The sequence below is a fragment of the Canis aureus genome, chromosome 29 (assembly GCF_053574225.1).
Source record: "Canis aureus isolate CA01 chromosome 29, VMU_Caureus_v.1.0, whole genome shotgun sequence".
Classification (NCBI taxonomy): Eukaryota; Metazoa; Chordata; class Mammalia; order Carnivora; family Canidae; genus Canis; species Canis aureus.
In genome coordinates, this window is record NC_135639.1 from 5,230,163 (window position 1) to 5,249,513 (window position 19,351).

General features: G+C 50.3%; 1 protein-coding gene across 2 annotated transcripts in view; it reads right to left on the reverse strand.

The window, feature by feature from the left end:
- Positions 1 to 19,351, reverse strand: part of DOCK1 (dedicator of cytokinesis 1) — a 493,559-nt gene that overhangs the window by 388,278 nt on the left and 85,930 nt on the right. Inside the window, exons 12-18 of one of the 2 annotated variants that reach the window (XM_077877225.1) lie at positions 18,843 to 18,922; positions 14,293 to 14,418; positions 9,405 to 9,529; positions 8,296 to 8,394; positions 7,255 to 7,327; positions 1,819 to 1,922; positions 1,264 to 1,447 (exon numbers count right to left, since the gene is read on the reverse strand). In XM_077877225.1, the coding sequence (XP_077733351.1) occupies positions 1,264 to 1,447; positions 1,819 to 1,922; positions 7,255 to 7,327; positions 8,296 to 8,394; positions 9,405 to 9,529; positions 14,293 to 14,418; positions 18,843 to 18,922 (791 nt within the window). Of the gene's footprint in view, positions 1 to 1,263; positions 1,448 to 1,818; positions 1,923 to 7,254; positions 7,328 to 8,295; positions 8,395 to 9,404; positions 9,530 to 14,292; positions 14,419 to 18,842; positions 18,986 to 19,351 lie in introns of both variants that reach the window. The other variant, XM_077877224.1, reaches the window with a different exon arrangement.

Sequence of the window (19,351 nt, forward strand, 5' to 3'; positions counted from 1 at the left end):
CAAAGGGGAGAAGGCAGACACGGAAAACGTGAACAGGCCCTGCGCACCGAGCACCAGGCCTGCTCTCCACTCCAAAGCCATGGCTTCCCGATGATGAGGTTACTCTGTGCTGCATTTATCCTGTTACAGTGCAAACAATGACCGTTCCTCAGGCAAATCCAAGACTACCACCAAGATTTACGGACAATCCCCAGGGACACAATTCAAGATACCAACAAACATTAATAATCGAAATCCATATTGGGTTGCTAAGAGGAAAACAATTGGATTTTCAAGCTGAGTTTCGAGAGAGCATAAAGTAAGTCACTCTGCACAGCCGTGATATGGTCACATTTGGGGGATGCAATTTTTAAACGTAGGAAGTGTGCAGAGGAGCCTCTGTTGCGTCCAGACAGTGTGCTGTGAATGAGAAGTGCCCCTGGCCACACAGTCACGTTGCTGGGGAGTCTGCAAGCAGTGCTAACAAGTCAAGGCAGCCTGGCTGGCCGAGCACAGGCCGAGCAGGCACCACCTGACACTGAGCTTCGGTGTGATTCCATCAGCCAGGTGCCTTATCTCACGGCCAGGGGAACCAGAAATAGCATTAAAACCAACCTTTAAAAGTAAAGATAAGTGGTAATTATGTCAGTGAATAGCTGGGAGATGGGAAGACGTACACAGAGTGGGCGCCTCAGATCATACAGTTTGCCTAACGCTCACATCCTCACGGAGCCGTCTGAGGCACACATTACACCTACATGGGTGCAGAGATGAGGGAAATGAGGTTCAAACAGTTTCACAGGGCCTCGGTTCAAGGTCACTTCCAGGGTTACATTTCCAAGGGCTCAATACCCGGTCCTCAGTCTGGCTCCAAATCCCCTGTGTCTTCCCTTATACCATGCCACCTTCCTGTGGCCAAAAACCTTTCTTTTACAGCAACCCCACTGGTTTACCTCGCTTTAAGTTTAATCATTAGACCAAAATTGTAGTGTTTTTTGTTTTTGTTTTTTACTTATTTATTCATGAGAGATACAGAGAGTGAGAGAGGCAGAGACACAGGCAGAGGGAGAAGCAGGCTCCTTGCAGGGAGCCCGATGTGGGACTCGATTGTAGCGAATTTTAAAGTGCAGTGGATGCCAGGCCCCCTTCTGGTCCGTGGACACCCACACGGGCCAGCACCCACTCCACCACCTGCAGGACTTCCACTCCTTGACAGGGAGCATGGAAAGGACGGGGCTGAAGAAGGAAAGCTGCGGGTGAACAAGGCTCCGTCCCCACACTCACCATTCTGAGTCAGCTTGGTGGAGCACACAAGCGTGGAGATCTGGAAAGAGTCTTTGCTGATGGTGCAGCTCCCAAGACTCTGCATGCTCCTGCCCGTGGCCGAGTGCGCCTTTTCCTCTAACTCTGCCTTGGTGGAGGGCAGGCTCAAGTACGTGGCGGCATCCTCCAGCTTCTTGGCCTCCGCCTGTGGGTTTGATGACACGCACGTCGAAAGCAAGTCACAAAATCAACGCCGCCTGATGCTTTCCTCTCTCCCTTGCTATCCTTTATCCTTTTAACCATCATGATGTTTGCTCTTTATCATTTGCTAAACTGTTTATTTTAACGATTTCCCTTAGTCGTGTAGATTCACTCAGGTTAACATTTATTGCACACTATCCTCTCTCATCAGATCAGCAAAAAGGCTGGTCATCTGAAACGGGCATTTGCATAACCGACTGCAGCTAAAGAGATGCTTTCTCTCAAAGACGGGCAACAGTCAGCTGAGGCCAGGAAGCCCAGAGAGGAGCGAAGCAGTCCATACCAGCAATATTGCTCCAAGCAAGCGGTGTGTACCTTATAGACGATGAGATCATGCTCTCCGTCCCTCAGCGTGGTCCCATCGTATCTCATCAGCTTTACAAAGGCTAGTGCAAATATTTTCTCAGACTTATCCTTGGCTGCAAGAGAAATCAATCATCTTTAACTGCCGTCATGGCAATATCACATTAAAAGGCTACCTTTGTGAAAACATGACAAAACCGCATTGAATCAAAGGAAATATAAGGAAATGGAAAAATGGACAGTGTTCACCAGAAGAAAGACTCCTCCCAAAGGGACCACCGGTGCTCCAACTGATCTGCAAATTCCAAGGAATTCCAATCAAAATCTCATGGAAGAATTTTGTCATGAACACAACAGATTCCCACGGTCAAGAGCAGCAGGATGATGCTGAAGGAGAGCCCAGGCGGGGGATAGGTTGCAACCCTAGAAACCAGCAGTGACTGGAAATGACCACAAAGACCACAGTGCAGCTTAACAATGGGACACGCAGAGAAGAGGGAGCCACAGGGTCTGGAAACACACGACGAAGGACAGGCCAGTTGGGACAGATGATTCCCTAAGAAAACTGGCTCTCGGTATGAAAAAACAGATTCCTCGTGGCATCCACGAATATAAATCCAAGTGGAGTGAACACACGGATGTGAAATTTCGTTCTCTGTCTAGAACGCTCCTCCCCGGATACCTGCATGTGAGACTCATTCCCTCCCTCACTCAAAGTCTCGGCTGACGGATCACCTGCTCCTTGGTGACCAGCCCATCTAACACAGTAAATTATAACCTGGTCACACTCTCTCCCTTCCCCTGATGCCCTGATGCGTTTTTCTTCCTAAGTGCTATGGACTGAATGGTGTCCCCTGCAGTCTGGTGCTGGAGCCCCAAATCCTGCCCCCATGTGACCACAGTGGCCATGAAGCCTGTAGGAAGGGGCTTAAGGTTAGTGAGGTCATAAGAGGGGAGTGCTGAGCCTATGGAACCAGTGCCCTTCAAAAACAAAGAAAGAGGGGATCCCTGGGTGGCTCAGCGGTTTAGCGCCTGCCTTTGGCCCAGGGCGTGATCCTGGAGTCCCGGGATCGAGTCCCACATCGGGCTCCCGGCATGGAGCCTGCTTCTCCCTCTGCCTGTGTCTCTGGCCTTTCTCTCTCTCTATGTCTATCATGAATAAATAAATAAATTAAAAAAAAAAAAAAGAGACAGCAGAGCTCTCCTCGTTGTGTGAGTTCACAACCTAGAAGAGCATCCCCACCAGACCCCAGGGTGCTGTAGCCCTGGTACTCTCTGAGACTTAAGCCCCCAGACCTGTGAGGAAACACATTTATGTTGTTTCAAGCCCCCTGGACTATTCTGTTAGGGTGGCCGGAGGAAACCAAGACGACAGTCCTTATCCCCGCCAGGTTCACGTGTGTGTGTGTGTGTGTTTGTGTGTGTGTGTGTGTGTGTGTGAGAGAGAGAGAGAGAGAGAGAGAGAGAGAGAGAGAGAGAGAAACCGCTGCTTTTCGTTAAGTTTCATCTGCAGGCCTCTGGAAGGAAAGGGACACTGCACACTTGTCACCGCTATTTCCCCAGTGCCTGCCATCTATTAGGCACTCTGTAAACATCTGTCCTAGTTGGGGACATGCCAACCAACTGGTTCTCTCACTTGCTGCCAGTGACGTGTGAAAGGGGAATGATGGGAACAGGGATGAGTGGCTGGATGGGCGGGCACAGTCTCTGAGAAGACGGACAACACGGGAGCCAGTGTGCAAACCTTCCGGGGACAGTCATGGCCAAATGCAGAGTCCCTAAGTGGACCCAGGCTTGGCCTGTCGGAGGGTAGAGGGCCAATTGGCTGGGAAGTAGCGGGGCAGGGGCCAGCGTAGGAGGGACGGATAAGGAGTCTCCACTGAAGAAGGAGATTCGGCATGGATTCCGCAAGATGTAACTGAGTACGGCATGGAAACGAGTTTCAGAGCTGTAATCTTTAAAATTATACATCCCACATTCTCTTTTTAGATGAAAAGACAGAGGAGCGCCTGGGCGGCTCAGTCACTTGAGTCTCTGACTTCGGCTCAGGTCATGACCTCAGGGTGGGTCCTGGGATCCAGCCCCGTGTCAGGCTCCCCGCTCAGCACAGTCTGCTTCTCCCTCTGCCTCTCCCCTTCCCCCTCCTTGTGCTTGCTTACTCGCTCATGCTCTCTCTTTCTCTCAAATGAAATCTTTAAAAAAGAGAGAGATGAAAAGACAGAGGTCAATGTAGAAAGGAGCACATCCACCCACCTTGAGTCAGGGGCTCAAAATATCTTCCCTGAGTCACCACCACTGCACAAGGTAACGTATCTCGTTAACCTCTGCAGTCCTGGTGTCCAGCAGTGCCTGGCACACAGTAGGTGCTCAAGAAATGAGAGCTCATTAGATAAATGAAGGAATGATTGAACAATCAAAATAAAGAGAAGGATGAAGGCAAAAGAAAACATGTATCCTAGGAATTGGGGAAAAAAATAACTTTGCAAAAGGGCCTCACAAAACGTAAACTATCTCCATGTTCAGGTGACAAAGAACAGATCCTTCTAGGTTTGAGCTCATGTGGAAAACACATAAACGTGTCTTCGTGAAAGCAGCCATGGTTCAAGAGGACACATGAGCATCCCCGTTAGCACCCGGCTTCCCCTGATCCTACTATTAAGTAGTACAACAGCAAGCACCTTTATTAACATCCTACCATTTACATCAAGGCCACGGACTCACTTATTACATGCTCATTAGCAGCCACTGTGAGCAGATAGTAAGTTTACAGGATGCCCAGGGCATGGGGGACAGGGCTGCCAGACCCAGGCAGGCCCCCTATGACCAAGGGAAACCCAGGCCCTGGCCGGCTGGACCCGGAGCCGCACAGATTCTCGAGTCCGGGTAAAATAGGAGCAGATGCATCTGGAATGGCCAATGACATTCTGGACTGTGTGTCACATCAGCACCAAACTTCACACCCCAAGGGATGGATCCCAGCCTGAGAAAGCCCAGGATTTGGGCCCTATGCTCACCTCCCTCCAGGGGAAAAACAGCTCATCTGGCCTGGGGGACATGGGGGCCTGCACAGGAGACATGTCCTATCTCCGGACCCTGCGTGTCCACGTTCCGGGAGCCTGCGGAGGTCCCAGTGGCTGCTGTCACTCCCGCAGCAGACAGCTCAGGACTGCATCAGCCTCACACTCTTGATGCTCAACATGGTTCCAAGACCACACAAGCCATGGCCACGGAGCTTCATTAATTATGCAAATGTGTGGTGGTTTGTCGGGTGACAGCATCTTGTCTATGATGAGTACTTAAAACTAACTAGAAAAACAAGGATTTTGAAAATTAAAATGCTACAGAAGATATCCCTCTGCATTAATGCAATTTATTAACCAGAGAGAAGAAGCCTTCTGGAGACGGGGAACGTGCCTTTGATACAGTCCTCTGTTGACCCCAGAACTCTGTCCTTGCCCCTCCAGTGCTCCCACCTCCCCCGCTGCGGCCCATTCCCACCCCAACCGTTCCACGCTCCCCACATGCCCCCTGACGGAGGACAGACCTGTCCTGAGTGTCTCCAACAACACACCCTGCTCCATCCTCTCCATGATACTCTGAGACTGACCTCACACCTCAACTCAAACTGAAGTTCCGAGAACCTTCTAGGTGAGGTGTAGACAGCAGGTGCTAAACTAAGAGCAGATAGGTGTAGACAGAGGTGGCCTCGCCGTGCCTACAAGGCATGGGAGTGGGACACTTGGGCACGTAGACTAGGCTGGAACCAGAGCCCTCCCACTGACGAACAGGGTGACTCTGGGCCACTGAGGTGGGGTCTGTGAGCCTCAGGCTCCTCCACAGTAAAGTGTAGAGGGATGACCACAGTGATGGCATAGGGGACTGTCATGAACACTCATCCAGATGGCATGGTAAAACTGCTCGTGCCAGGAGCATGGTAAGAGCGTGTGAATGGTAGCTAATACATGAGATGCTCTAACCCCAAAGTTCTGGCCATCAAGGGGTGCCATGCACACCTAGTAGACCTCCATCTGCCACCGGGTGGGCTGGCTTTGGTCCTCAGGCAAGCATGCAGTGGCCAGGTACCACTTTCCATGCTGCCTAGCCCTGGAACCCCAACCCGTTGTTAGCTAGATCACTGCTATGCTTCAACAGTGGGACAGGAGTGAAAGTGGAATGATGCCCCTGGGCCATCTAGATCCCTTGGTTCAACCTCTTCAGTGGCCTCAGCCCACCCTTTGTGCACATCTTCGGGCTGATACACGTTCTCCACACCAGCCCTACAAACTGCATGAACATGCCTCCCCAACGCTTCTGAAGACCAGCAGGGTCCACCTGCCTCCTCACCAGACCCACAGAGGAGTCTACATTCACCCAGCATCAGGCCGTTGCACAGGTACTCGCTCTCCGGCACCCCTACCACTGCAGGTGCCACATCTGAGAAAAGGGCCCAGGTAGGCAGGCCCCTGGGCAGAAAGAGTACGAAGGATAGACACGTAACCACACTGCAGTGGCTTCTAAGGAGCCCCTGCCCTACACCGGGCATCGTGCCACAGGTTCAGCAGCCTCCATACTACTTGGTCAAGACCCTTAGGGACTCTTATCCTCCAGAGAGAGTATTGCGGACACAGAGAGCCAGGGCTGAGGATCCCCACCCAAGCAGCCCCAACCTCCATGGGGCTATCTGTGACAAATATGGGCCCCCAGACCACCCCTTCCCTCAAAGCTACAGCACACACAATGCAGCCAATCTTCTCCTTATTTCCCCAAATCTCAGCTCCCTCCCCAGTGGATACAGACCACCAAGGGCAAGGATATAGCTGCCTGTCATGATGTCTTAGCGTCTAGCACAGGGCTACGTCCTTATAGACAATAACAAGGGTGACAAGACAAACTCCAGTCACCAATAAAGAACTCTTTTGAAAGGGGAGGGATTCGAACCCCAGTCCCTTCCTCCCAGCTTCTCAGCATCACTCAGCACTATAGTAAGATCTCCTTTGAGAGAAGCGTGGCCTGAAGCCAGACATCAGGGGCTGCCCACCAAGACAAAATGGATCTCGAGGTTTTCCATTCCAACACAAAGGGCAGTAAGGGCCAATTTCTGAAACCTACTCGTGTCTCAGTGACTTTTCTGATGGACAGAACAGCGTTACAAGTCACACGGAAGAGAGGAAACAGAAAGGAAGAACAGGAAGCAGCAGCAGGAAAAATTCAAGAAGAAAATGAAGATCTCCTGTAATCAGTTCCATGAGAGTCAATAACATTTTCCGGAAACAGGTCAATGCAGGAATGAGCTAAAGGACTAAGACCGCACTGTGTTAGGATAACCGAGTTCTAGAACGATCCAGAACAACTGAGAACAATCCAGAGCAAGTGGCAAGAGCAGCCTGCTGAGCTTTCCCCCAGTTTTCCCTCGCAAATGACATGGGCCAAAATGAAGGGATTACTCACAATCCTGGGACGACCGATGGCGGAAGGTAAATCGAAGGTGACTGCGGTTGACGTCCTCAATGGGAATGGCCACCTGCACAGTTGAAAGAGGAAGTTTCAGCACGGGTACCCAGTACTCACGTTAATGGTTCGTTTACCTGGAGATGCTGTGCAACTGTACACCCTTCCTCCCTGCAGGGATGAAAACACGTAGGCCTAACCCCCTGTAGGACTTTCCCAAAGGCAGAAATGCTTTTGGAAAATTTAAATAAGACAATGTTGCAAGGGACGTCAAACCGACTCGGCAAGCCCACAGAAGTTTTCGTAGACGTTTCACATCCTCGCTCTTAAGAGCCTATTTTCACAAGTTGCCATTTTCAGGCTAGCCCTTGGCGGCGGTATCCATGGTCCCGCCGCAGCCGCGGGGACCTGCCCTCGGCAACAGGAACTAAGCTTTCCAGGTGTGACATTCAGTCAAAGAAGATACCCCCCGCCCCATGCTGCCGTTAAGCTAAGATGGCCCCAAATTCTCCTATCTCACATCTGTAGTCTAAGGCCAACCCCAAGATGGGTTCTCCAACATTCAAGCCCTTGCTGGCTCAGGGATTGGGGTGTGTGTGCCACAGTGGGCTGCCGGGGTGACATCCACCTGACGCACCAGGAGAGCAGAGTGCCACACCATGGCCCGGGACCTGTCTCCCCAGCAATGTCCTCCATATATTGTCACCTCTATTTTTTCCCATTTGGTGTAAAGACAGCATGCCACACATAAAACAGACCCAAGAAGAGAAAGATAATAGCTATCTTTAAAGGACTCTGTCATTTGTCTCCATGAAAGTCCTATTTTTATGTCCAAAAGGAGATGAGAGTAAATGTATTCCACGGAATGCCGGCATGGTTCCTTAGCAACCTTGAACGACTTTGTTGGGAGAGCTCCTCTGCCTGCCTAGGGTGCCCGCTGGCGAGCAGCCCCCGGTCGGGTGGGAGCTGGGGACTTCCTTGGGATACAAATGAGCATTTCATAATCAACCCTGTGGGATAAAATGACCATGTAAATGATACCTTAACGGTCTCAAACCAACGTGGCTGTTTTACTTGGTAGTAAATCACAGACTTGTACTCTGAAATCGCTTCGTCACCAGCACCCGGGAAAATCACATGCTTTAAAAGAAGGCATAAAGGGTTCGCATCAGACCTCATAGAGCTTGACACTGCATCCATCTCCCCACTTCCCGCCCCCAGTAGATGAGCTAAGCAGAGCACTACAGGAATGCCAATAAACCCCATCACAAATGGAATATGCTCCCAGCAATGGAAGGACGGATTCATCTGGAGAAAGCGCGGCCAGCGTACAATCTTGCTCGCAGACATTTAAGCATCTTGATGGTTATCAGTAGAGGGATGCTTCTGTCCATCCTTCGTGCCCTCACCCCGAACAGCTTTAACATTAAGAGCTGCGGGAAGAATGCCTGATCCACTCAGGAGGTCCAGAATAAAGAGCTACAGGCTAAGGAGGGGGTGGCGGGACTCCTTCCCATTCCACCAGCCACAAACACTGACCGCTCGACTCCAGCGGAAGCAATGCTGGTAAAGCCCAAGTGGTGAGGGCAGCACTGCGGGGCAAGGACTCTACACACGGGCCACCCATACAGCTGAGCCTAGGTGCACACATAGGGCACCACTCTCAGATTTGTGGGCTCAGGGGAGCCCAGCCTGTCACCCATGGTCCAGAGTGGTAGCTGCCAGGGATACCTGCTCTTGGCTTGGCCACCATCCCCGAGCACTGCCAGGCTGCTGTGGCCATGCAGGGGGAGGTCTTGGTAACCCCCACCACCCAGCAGAGCATGAGGTTAGATGCCCAGATTCAAACCCTAGTTCCACTTCCCACTAGCTCTCTGACCCTGTACAAGACTTCCCTGGGCCTCAGTTTCCCCATCTCACAGACAGCGATAATAATGACGTCTGAACTTCTTGTGTGACCATCAGACCTCTGAGCCCTGGGTCTATGCTGGCAAAGGAGGCCCTGTGACAGGGCCGGGAAACAGAGGGGGTTCTCAGAAACAGGATCGCGCAGCCCCAGCTATAGGCTTCCCTATCCTGCAGCAGAGTCAAGGACACACTTGGAAAATAAAGTTTCAACACCACAGATTAAGCTTTGCAACCATAAATACCTCCAGCCGTTTCCCGTCTTCATCGTAAACAGACACTGTAACCTCCACGTTCTTTGCTGTGGTTTTGCTTCCTTTATCGAAATCTCCTTGAACTAATGTTACGTAGATATCATTTCGAACATCACCTGGGGGAAAAAAAATTATACCTTTAAAACCAATCCATTATTCATAATGTAACGGGGAATTCTCCAACACTGTCTAAACTGGTACCTCTCTGAGCAGAGGATTACAAATACGGTACAGATGATTACAATATATTTTCTACGAAACAGTTGCAGCATTTAAAGACATGACAAAAGCAGTTTTCAGCATTATAACCATTAAGAGTACGACAAGGAGGAAAAACTTCAAGGCCTTTAGTTATGTGCACGGTCTTCTCCCCAGTGGGTAGCCCACGCCCACGGGGACTTGAATGCTGTCGATGGATCTGCAGTGACCATCTCCTCTCCAGTGTCCACGGCCCATCGGGACTCACATCACTGTCTCACGGCGGACCATGGGCTGTGTTCTCGGAGTCTGAGTAGCCGAAGAACATCACAACATGAAATGGCATACCTAGGGTAACAACTGGCAATATTGGCTTCCTCTACATTTTTCTAAGGAGTTGAACAAAAAGCTGATTTGAGAATTAGAACCACAGGCAATGTTCCGAGGTGATGTCCGGGATCAGGGACTAGGAGTGAGTCAAGAGAGAAGCCTTCTGCATGGATCTCCTCTCCTCCTGGTGAGCAGCTGTCACAATCACAACAGACCCATTCCGTTCTGTTCTGTTCGGAGCAACAGACCCATGCATTTCAAAGTGAGACAGGCCATAAGTTGGGAGAAACCAAAACCAAAACAAAACCCATACACAACAAATAAACTCAAGACGCTCCTTCCTGCTGAGAGCATGTGAGGCCCCTGGTAATGGTCCGACTGGGAAAACTTAGCAAGCTTCATTAGCAGCATGATTTAGAGCAAGCATCACTACCCAGTGACTGCTCCTCTGCTGTCTGTCTGGTCACGTCCCACGTCTGAACCCCCCTGCTCTCCCACAGGGGATGTGAGAAACCGGTCCATCAAGAGCAGTGAAAGGTCCACGTGGGTCAAGAACAAGTCCCCTTGCTTTCTTGCTTTTTCTTTCCTTCATTCTTTCTTTCTTTCTTTTAACTGCTCTACTCTGGCTTTTAATGTATCCAACTATTAAATTAAGGTTTCATTTAAAAGTCATTATTGTAATAATCCCAGGGGGTTGCTACCACAGCCACAGTCGCTCCTGGGAGAGGAAGCACGGCTGCAGTCAGTAATACCGACCGTGCAAGAAGCTAAGAGTGATAGAGCCCAGGGCCGGGGCGGGAGGCACAGCTGCCAGGCCAGCACCTGCCACCAATCCCTGTGTGACCGCAGACAAGTCACTTAACCTCCCACGCCACCCACAGCTAAACAGCCTCATCGATAAGGCAGGGTAGTGTGTATGAGCCCTCAGCCTGCACATTCCGCCAAAGCACAAAAGCAATAATCAAAACAGGGCTGCAAGAGCGTCACAAAGGCCTCACGAGCCAGATGCCATCCCACGCTGGGGGCAGGGAGGTAGAGAACCCCATGGTCTTACTCTCCTACTGGCCTAGACATCCATACTCAGGGCCATCCCAGATGTAAGACCTTACTTGCAGTAGATAGACCCCACAGACGCACACTCACAAGAGTGCCCTCCGTGGATGCCTGCAGGGCTACAGGGTCCTCATTCTGGGGAGAGAAGAACTAGAAGCAGACATGGATGGACTCACACAAGCCTCCAGCCTCCTTCAGCTCAGAGGAAAACTCTGCTTCCCCACCAGGATCCTTCAGAAAAACTGCAGGATTTCCAGCAGCTCACAGAAAGGTAGAAAAGCCGCTGGCACAGGTGACACAGCGGGCTCTCCCACTGCGCAAAAGAGGTGCACGTCTCTGGAAAAAGCATCTCCATAAGATGAGACAAGATGGAACAATGCACAGTTCTACCAAACTGAAGGCCATGAGATCTGAGTGAAAACACCCCAGGCTGTCTCATCTCCATCCCCACCCCCACCCCAGAGGGTGTAAAGCGGCGCCCACAGCCTGTTAGTGATCCCCTGGCCAGAGAGAACAAGGTGACTCAACTATAGCTGGAATCCCATGCTACAGGAACCCTGACCCCCAACTTTAGCACACAGAACCTGCGGGAACAACGGTCAGCTGTATGGCTTCCCCGGGAATCCATTAGGAGGTTATTTTAGAGGTCTAGCCTTACCTTTTAAGTTGACCAATTAAAGAAGGAAACACGACCAGTACAAGCTAGATTTCTGGGTCTCCCTTTGAACACGAGGCCATCCTAAGGCTACCCAAGATGAATGCACAATGTCATCCTAATCTATAAATTTCATCTCAAGCTCACGTGCAAGCAATATACCCACGAAGAGCTCCAAATTAGTTTGCTGCACACAGACTTGACTCCTGCCCATAGAAGACATCCCAAGGTTGTGCAGCGCGCTGGAGATCATGCTTTCTTCCCCTACGGGTGAGCCACTACGACCCAGCCTAACCAATCTGCGATGTCTTTCCCATTGATTCACCAGTGAGAATATACAGTGACCCACAACAGCCCTGAAAGATAGAGGTAGCAGAAAGAACATTCCCCACCTGCCCTAAAATAAACAAAGCAGTAATTCTGACAACACACACAATGAGCAGATACCTCTTCCTGCGAGTGTACCGTGGAGCCCGATAAAGGGACGCCACGGGGAATCTCACCCACGCCAAGGGGAGGGTGGTTTGGCCCCATTTCTACTGCTCATTAGCTGTGTAACTTCAGGTTGTGGCTTAATTTTGATCACAATTAGTTCAACACCAATGTGTGGGCTTCCGAGATCCTCAGATGGATCAAGCCACATTATTAATGTGAGCATTATCTGCACACCAGAAAGTATCCCACAGATATAAAGGATAAATATTAACGTGCTTGCCCAAGATCTCGTGAGGATCAAATCAGATTATTAATAAGAACGTTATTTGGAAACTGAAAAGTATTATGTAAACATGAGATTAATCGTAACACGGAATTCCATTATTGGTTTAATAAGCTTAAAATCCATTATCAGGCCGGAGCGATACTAAGTAATATGAACCGTGCAGGTACCAGGTGTAAACATTCACTTTCTGCCCTTCCTTCCTTGTTTTGAGCAGATGTCTATCCAAACATTTGTCAGGTGTCCACATCTCCCTCATATCACCCTTGCACTAGGAGGGAAGAGCTGACGTCTAGGTGGCTAATGTGCAACGTTGCACCACCCAGCCCTTCACTGTCCGGGGGCCGCAGGGCAGCGGACTGAGCAGGTCGGTCTGGACGATGCTCAGGCTCCTTGCTGGGAAACACTGGGTCAAAAGCAAGCCATCTTCTTCAGGACACTGACGTCTGGGAAGAAGACGGGAGACATCAAAGGGCCTTACCTAGGGGATGAAGTCAATATGCACAGGAGACAACCCAGCAGAGGTCACTGTGCAAAAACAGAGCAGGTGCCCGGGGGAACTCAGAAGCTTGCTGTCTCTGCCGCTCGGGTGCCTGAGCTGATGGGTATCCTCAGGGTTCGGCCATTTGGCCATTCGAGCGAGTGGGGCTTGCATTCTCCATCACTTTACCCCCTACAGCATCCCAGCTCTAACCCGCCCCACAGGTAGAGATTATCACCACTCATTCTTCAGAGCAGCAGACCACAGCCAAGCGAGGTCACAGAGGAGCTGTGGCGCAACTCCAAACACAGGACGGATTCGGGGTCCCATGTTCTCACTTCTAGGGCTGAAGGCTGGGCTTCCAGGCTGGGGACCACTGTGGTGAAGAGACAACCCACCCTAAGGGCCATTTTTTTTAAGCCTGGAACATAGTAGGGTCCATTTACCTAAATCATGCCCCCTTAACTTTGAACACATTCTGGATGATTCCAGAGCTGTTAATGGATCTTCATTGTGAACCTATGTTACCATCATAAAAGAGCTGCCTTCATCCTAGAGGGAACCAACCATGACTGAGCCGTTGATCAGAACCAAAAGTGAATCCCACATGGCCCTTGAAACAGCCCCACGCTCCACAGCCCTTAATCACATTATGCCCCACGCTCCACAGCCCTTAATCACATTATACGTATTACCCCACGCAGCAAACACAGTCCGTGTGGCCAGGGTCGGTGGAATGTCTAAGTCCCGTTCTTCCTTTCCACCACATCATGTGGGGCAGAGACAAAGTGCAAGGCTTCTAGATTAAGGGTGACAATGGAATACAGGAGGGGCACCTGGGGGGCTCAGTTAAGCATCTGCCTTCGGCTCAGGTCATGATCCTGAGGTCCTGGGATCCAGCCCCAAGTCAAGCTCCCTGCTCAGCGGGGAGCCTGCTTCTCCCTCTCCCTCTGCCTGATGCTCCCCCTGCCTATGCTCTCTTTTTCTGTCAAATAAATAAATAAAATATTTTTTAAAAAATAGAACATGTGACAGTAAAGGGTTTGCTTACAATGAAGAGGACGTTGTTCACTCAAGCCGGGGTGGAAACCCATCTCAAGCCCTTAGGGCTGGGTTTCTGGAAATGCTTGTTTCACCGGCTTGTCCTTATTACCATGCTTCCAGAAGCCACTCCCACCAGCAGGTTATTACAACCAAGAGAAGCCACCTCCCCGCAGCCTGAACCTAGGTGGTCAGCTCTCACTCTGGCCACAGCTCCTGCCTACACGGATGATCCGTAACCACGCTGGGGTTTACACACCACCTACCACAAGCTCCACCCTCTGCTGGCCAGAGTTCCTACAGGCTACTGTCCCCGCACTGCTCATGGTGGCCGGCGAGCCAAATGCCCCAAACGCTGGCCACATCCACACCACACTCGGAAGTGTGGACGGACAATTCTTACCAGGCATGATTATCTCCGGAAACCCCGTTTTCCGAGCCACCGCTGTGGTCCTGTCCACTAAATGAGGAAATTCTTTTCTAATCTGATGGATATCTCCAGGAAGTAATTTCAGGGTTACCCACAAACCTAGGAAAACAATGGATACATGAGTCATGTTTTAGCTTCATTTCTGAAAGATAATTTCAGGAAACCAACCTCAACGAAGGAGCAACTGTTAATTGACAAACCAACAACTTAAGAGAAAATGTGGGTGTGTGAGAAAGAGAGAGGCCCAGAAAAGTACCTGGCACAGGTGAGTCACCTGTGTCTGACTAGCTGGGATACAAACCCTGCCCCGGAGGTGCCTAATGCCCAGGTGAATGCACATTAGCAGAGCTGTGCACAGAACCAATGACTCCTCTGATAGGCATTTAAGATAAATCAGGAAGAAGCATTTTTCTAGGCGTGATTGAGAAAGCTATCCTTTTCCATTCTTCCCAGAAGGATGACCACACCAGAGGGTTCGGGAGGTAAATTCACAGCTCCTCTGACCCAGGAAGCTTCTCAAGTGGGCAGCACAGCGCCAGGCCAGTCCGCACAGCCAGGGCAGCCCGGTCCCTATGTTTCACGACGTCACAGCAAAGGAGAAATAAATGCTCTGGCCACCACTTGGCTCTTGCCTCCAAAGGGGGAGAAAGCGAAGACCCTGAAACCCTCTGAGCAAGACGGAAGGGCTTCCATGGACAAAACATGGGAAACTTTCTAGCACCTGAGAGCTGAGCGTGTGTACCATCCTCTCGCTCCACAAAGCTGATGGACAGTTGCATTTTGTGTAAAATACTCTTGGGCAGCAAGCAAACAGGAAATAAAAATAAAAGACACTTTGTAATGAAACCAAAGGCGGGAGATAAATGAGTTGCCTGGCACTCGTGGCCACTCTGAAAACAGGACCTTTCTCCCAGGGAAGGGAAGTTGTCACTGTCAGCTGACACGTCCGGGTCTCTGTCCCTGGGACCCTGGGGGCCTGGCTGGCTTGCTCCCTGGTCACTCAGCCCTGCAGGACCCCAAGTGCCCATCAGAATATAAAAATATTTGCTCTAACACTACTAGTGTGTGTCTGTCCAGCCATTCCTCCCCCAGGACACAGGGACCATTCACCACTGCTTAGCTCAGCCTTCAGTAGAAGGCAGATGGGTAAACCACAGACATTGTCCACAAACGTGCACTCCCAGCAGAACTGGGACACCCCCGACGCTCCCACACGGAGGGCCACCCATGTGGCTCCTGCCCAGAGCCACCCTGCTTGATGAAACCCCACACCTCACACCTTTTTCCTCGAGCTTCCCATCTCCTCTCAGCTGGCCTAGAAACATCTGTCCTCTGCAAAGAAAATGTTAATAAACAGAGACAGATGTATTATCTAAGGTAGATTGTTTTATGCATAGTACTTTCCTTTTTCTTTACTTTGATATTTTTTTCCTTTCTCTTTCTTTTCAAGATATAAAACTCCAAATCATGAGAGGGAGAGTCTGAAGAAGGAGGAGAGAAGCATAACCAGTAAAAAGAGGTCCCTAAAGAGATGTCAGCAGGTGACACCCAACCGGGGGCATGTGTATCATTGCTCAGAATGCGCACTGCACAAAGCCCTGGCAAAGAAAGGCAAGTGAGAGCCAAACCCAGCTCACACTCTGCTCACCGAGCCGTGTGCCCAGGCCCTGCCTGCATGTCCTCACTCACCCAGAGGATGGGCACCCTTTCTCTAAGTAACACAAAGGCACCACAGGCTGGTGTTGCTCTGGACCTGCAGGCAAGGTCCCTTGAAGGGCCAGGCACCTAACCCATGGCTGTGGCCTCCAGTAGAGCAGACCAAGTAAGAGAGACGCCTGCAGAAGTGCAAGGGGAGATTATCACTGCAGGTGACACAAACAGACGTGGTCCCTCCTGGGGATACCCAGGCACCGCTGATGGGCTCCCAATTCTCACTCAGGTCCCCAAAACCTGCCAAAGGAATGACTGTCCCCAGAAGGAATGTGACTCCAAGACATTTTTCAAGGACCTGCAAGACGTGGTGATCATGTACAGAGGTCAGAGTCAGAAAAACGTTTAACACCATTCTAAAACCCTGCCGCCTTCCCAACACCTTTCCTTTCTCACAAATACCAGCTCGCTCAACGATCTTAGTTCATAAACAAGTAACTTAATGACACAATTCAATTTGTTAGAAAGCGATTTAAACACGGAGATTAAGCTTTCCTGATTACACCGGGTTTAAAACACTTTCCTCAAAAGAGAAAATGAGGCCCATTTCCAAAGAAAAAGGGTATTTTAGGTTGACTTTTGCTTAACCAGAGTAGCTAAAAACAAAAGAGATTAGCACACATTCTATCTCAAACAATAGAGAACAGATGTCCGGGGGTGTCTGGGGCTTCACTGTCCGCATACAACACCCAGCACCTCTGGGTTCAGGGTGCAGAATAATTTGGGCTAAATACAAAAAATGTCAACTGGGACAAGTAAACATGTGGACATTAAACCCCAAACAGGCCAGAGCCTAGAGAGGAGCTCGGAACAGATGAGCACAGGAAACACCCTGGTCCGGAGTGAAGACTTCCCAGGCTTCCACGTCCCTCCCACCAGCCCGTACTCTTCACCATGGCTTGACAGGCAAGCAGACATCACCGGGGTGAGCCTGGGTCACCACCTGGGGAAACACAGAGCTCCACTGGGCCAACCCACAGGCCTTGCAGGCAACTGATGCAATGAGGCCCAGAGAAATGTTCACTTCAGAAATGCTCCTTCGGGGAGGAAAAAAAAAAACCCAGCTAGTGACATTGCTTGGGGGCACCGCAGTTCAGGAAGGCACCTGTGGTCCCCTTGAGAAAAGATGCTCTAGTCTCTCAGTTCTCACTGTGACCTGAAAACACCCCATCCGTCTCCTGGAGACCAAGGACCTGGGCCCCCTGGTATGAGTCCCATGGCCTCTGGTGACACACATTTGCGCCCCAACACCAGGGAGCCTGACAGAGGCAGGCTGTGGGTCCTCCTGCTGGCCTGACACCAATCTCCACTTCTCCTGTGTGACTCCGTGATAGAAGTTTATCAAAATCCAATGGCTCTGCCAGAGAGACTCCATCCAACAGGAGCCTGGGGTCTGGGGACTGGCACTCCCAGTCTCAGAGTGGCTCCAATCAAAACAGCTTTAATTGGATCTCCCTGTGGTTTTCAATTAAGTGTAAATCAGAGAGCTGGTAATTGATGAGAAGGTGGGTCCTGGGTCAGCTTAAACTGCTCTGTCTACAGAGGCCACGGTTCATTAACGCTTTGGGTCGGGGTTTTTGTTTTGTTGTTGTTTGCCAGGGACAGAGCTGGCTAGTTCACAACGCAGAACACCAAAAGCTACTCACTCCTCCCGAACATTCTTCAAACTCAATTCACACTCCCCTTTATAACAATGGAAAATGAGTCAAGAGAATTGTGTCTTAAAAGGATAGTGACATAAGGTAACTAGACAATGAGAGAAGTCGCTCCACTTAAGCTCTACCGACTTTATGATAAGTCGCCATCTAATCAGGGGCTGAAAAGTGGGTTCTCCCACTGGCGCAAAAAACAGCCTTAGGTGGGAGACGTTGTGAAGGTGACTTCCCCTCGAGCTGGAGGCCTCCGTAAGCAGCTGTGTTCTGGCAGCGGTCCTGGCCAGCCCGAGTGCCAACTGTCACCAGCCTGGGGTGACTGATTCATTGCCTCTGCCAACAGAAGGTCAGCTGCTGGGAAACCTGTCAGCGGGGGATTAAAAATGAGGAGTGCAAGACGTGGAGTCAGGAGGAGAAATCCCTTCCATTACAAAACTGAAGAGAGATCCATCTGCAAAACGAAGCCACTTCCTCAAAGAGAGGAAGGGGAGCCCCAGCAAACCGTGCCAGCATTGAGTGTGCGACACGGACAAGGAAGAGAGTAAGGAGCACAGGGAGCCAGGCTGTGCCGAATGTCTCCGCAATTCTCTGAGCAGCGAAAGTGAAGTAACAGCCAGTGGACAGTGACTGTATTCTCTTGTAAAGTCCTTCAAGTGCTTTCAAAAATGGCTAGGAGAATAAGGGAGGGCTGCAGAAGACTCAGGAAAGCAAACAAATGAGTTGCTTCTAGTCTCAACACTGGGCTCTTTGCAAACATTTCATTGTGTCCCACACAGCCTCCCCTACTCATCCAGGGGCTTGGGGCTCAGCAATGCTGACAAGGGAGATCAACAAGAAACCCTTTATATACTGTACATACACCATACATGTAGATTGTGATCCAACACTGCCAGCATCACCATCACCATCAGCAGCATCACCATCTCCACCATCATCATACTCATTCTCGTCATCAGCATCATCACCATCCTCATCACCAACATCACCACCATCACCACCATCATCATCAGTAGCATCACCATCATCACCATTATCACCATCAACATCATCATCACCACCACCATTATCATCATCATCAAACTAAAATGCAAACCATACAGCATTGTCTCAAGTTCATGTAATAACTGAACATGTGTAGAAATAAAACAAAAGAATACATACCCTGGCCCTTGTGGTTGACTTCTTTGGCAGCAATGACTTTGTTTATAACAGTCTGAAGGAAGTCATTCTCCCCTGCCACCCTGGGTGAAAAACGGGATGACATGTTCAGCGGCTTGTGTCGAATGGCGTCGTCCAACGCGAGCCTGGAGGGCACGGGACGACCAAGACCACAGGAGACAAAGGGGCACAGAGACCCAGAGGTCACGGTAACAAGGGAACACAAGAGATCATCGTCACCGAATGCGAGAGAGTCATCATGAGTCAACGCACGACAAAGGACAGGATAGATGACAAGAGAGACAGGGAAGAGCATTGATCAGGAAAATGCTGAACCACACAAGAGAAGTAAAGCAAACGAGGTTGACCCAATCCCCAGGAAATAAACATGCACCAAGCCTCCACTCCATTTCTATCAGATAATAAAAAAGGACACTTATCTGAAAACAATGTGTTTGGACAGCATTTAATCACAAGGAATGTTTATGTCCATTTCTTCAATTTTAATAATT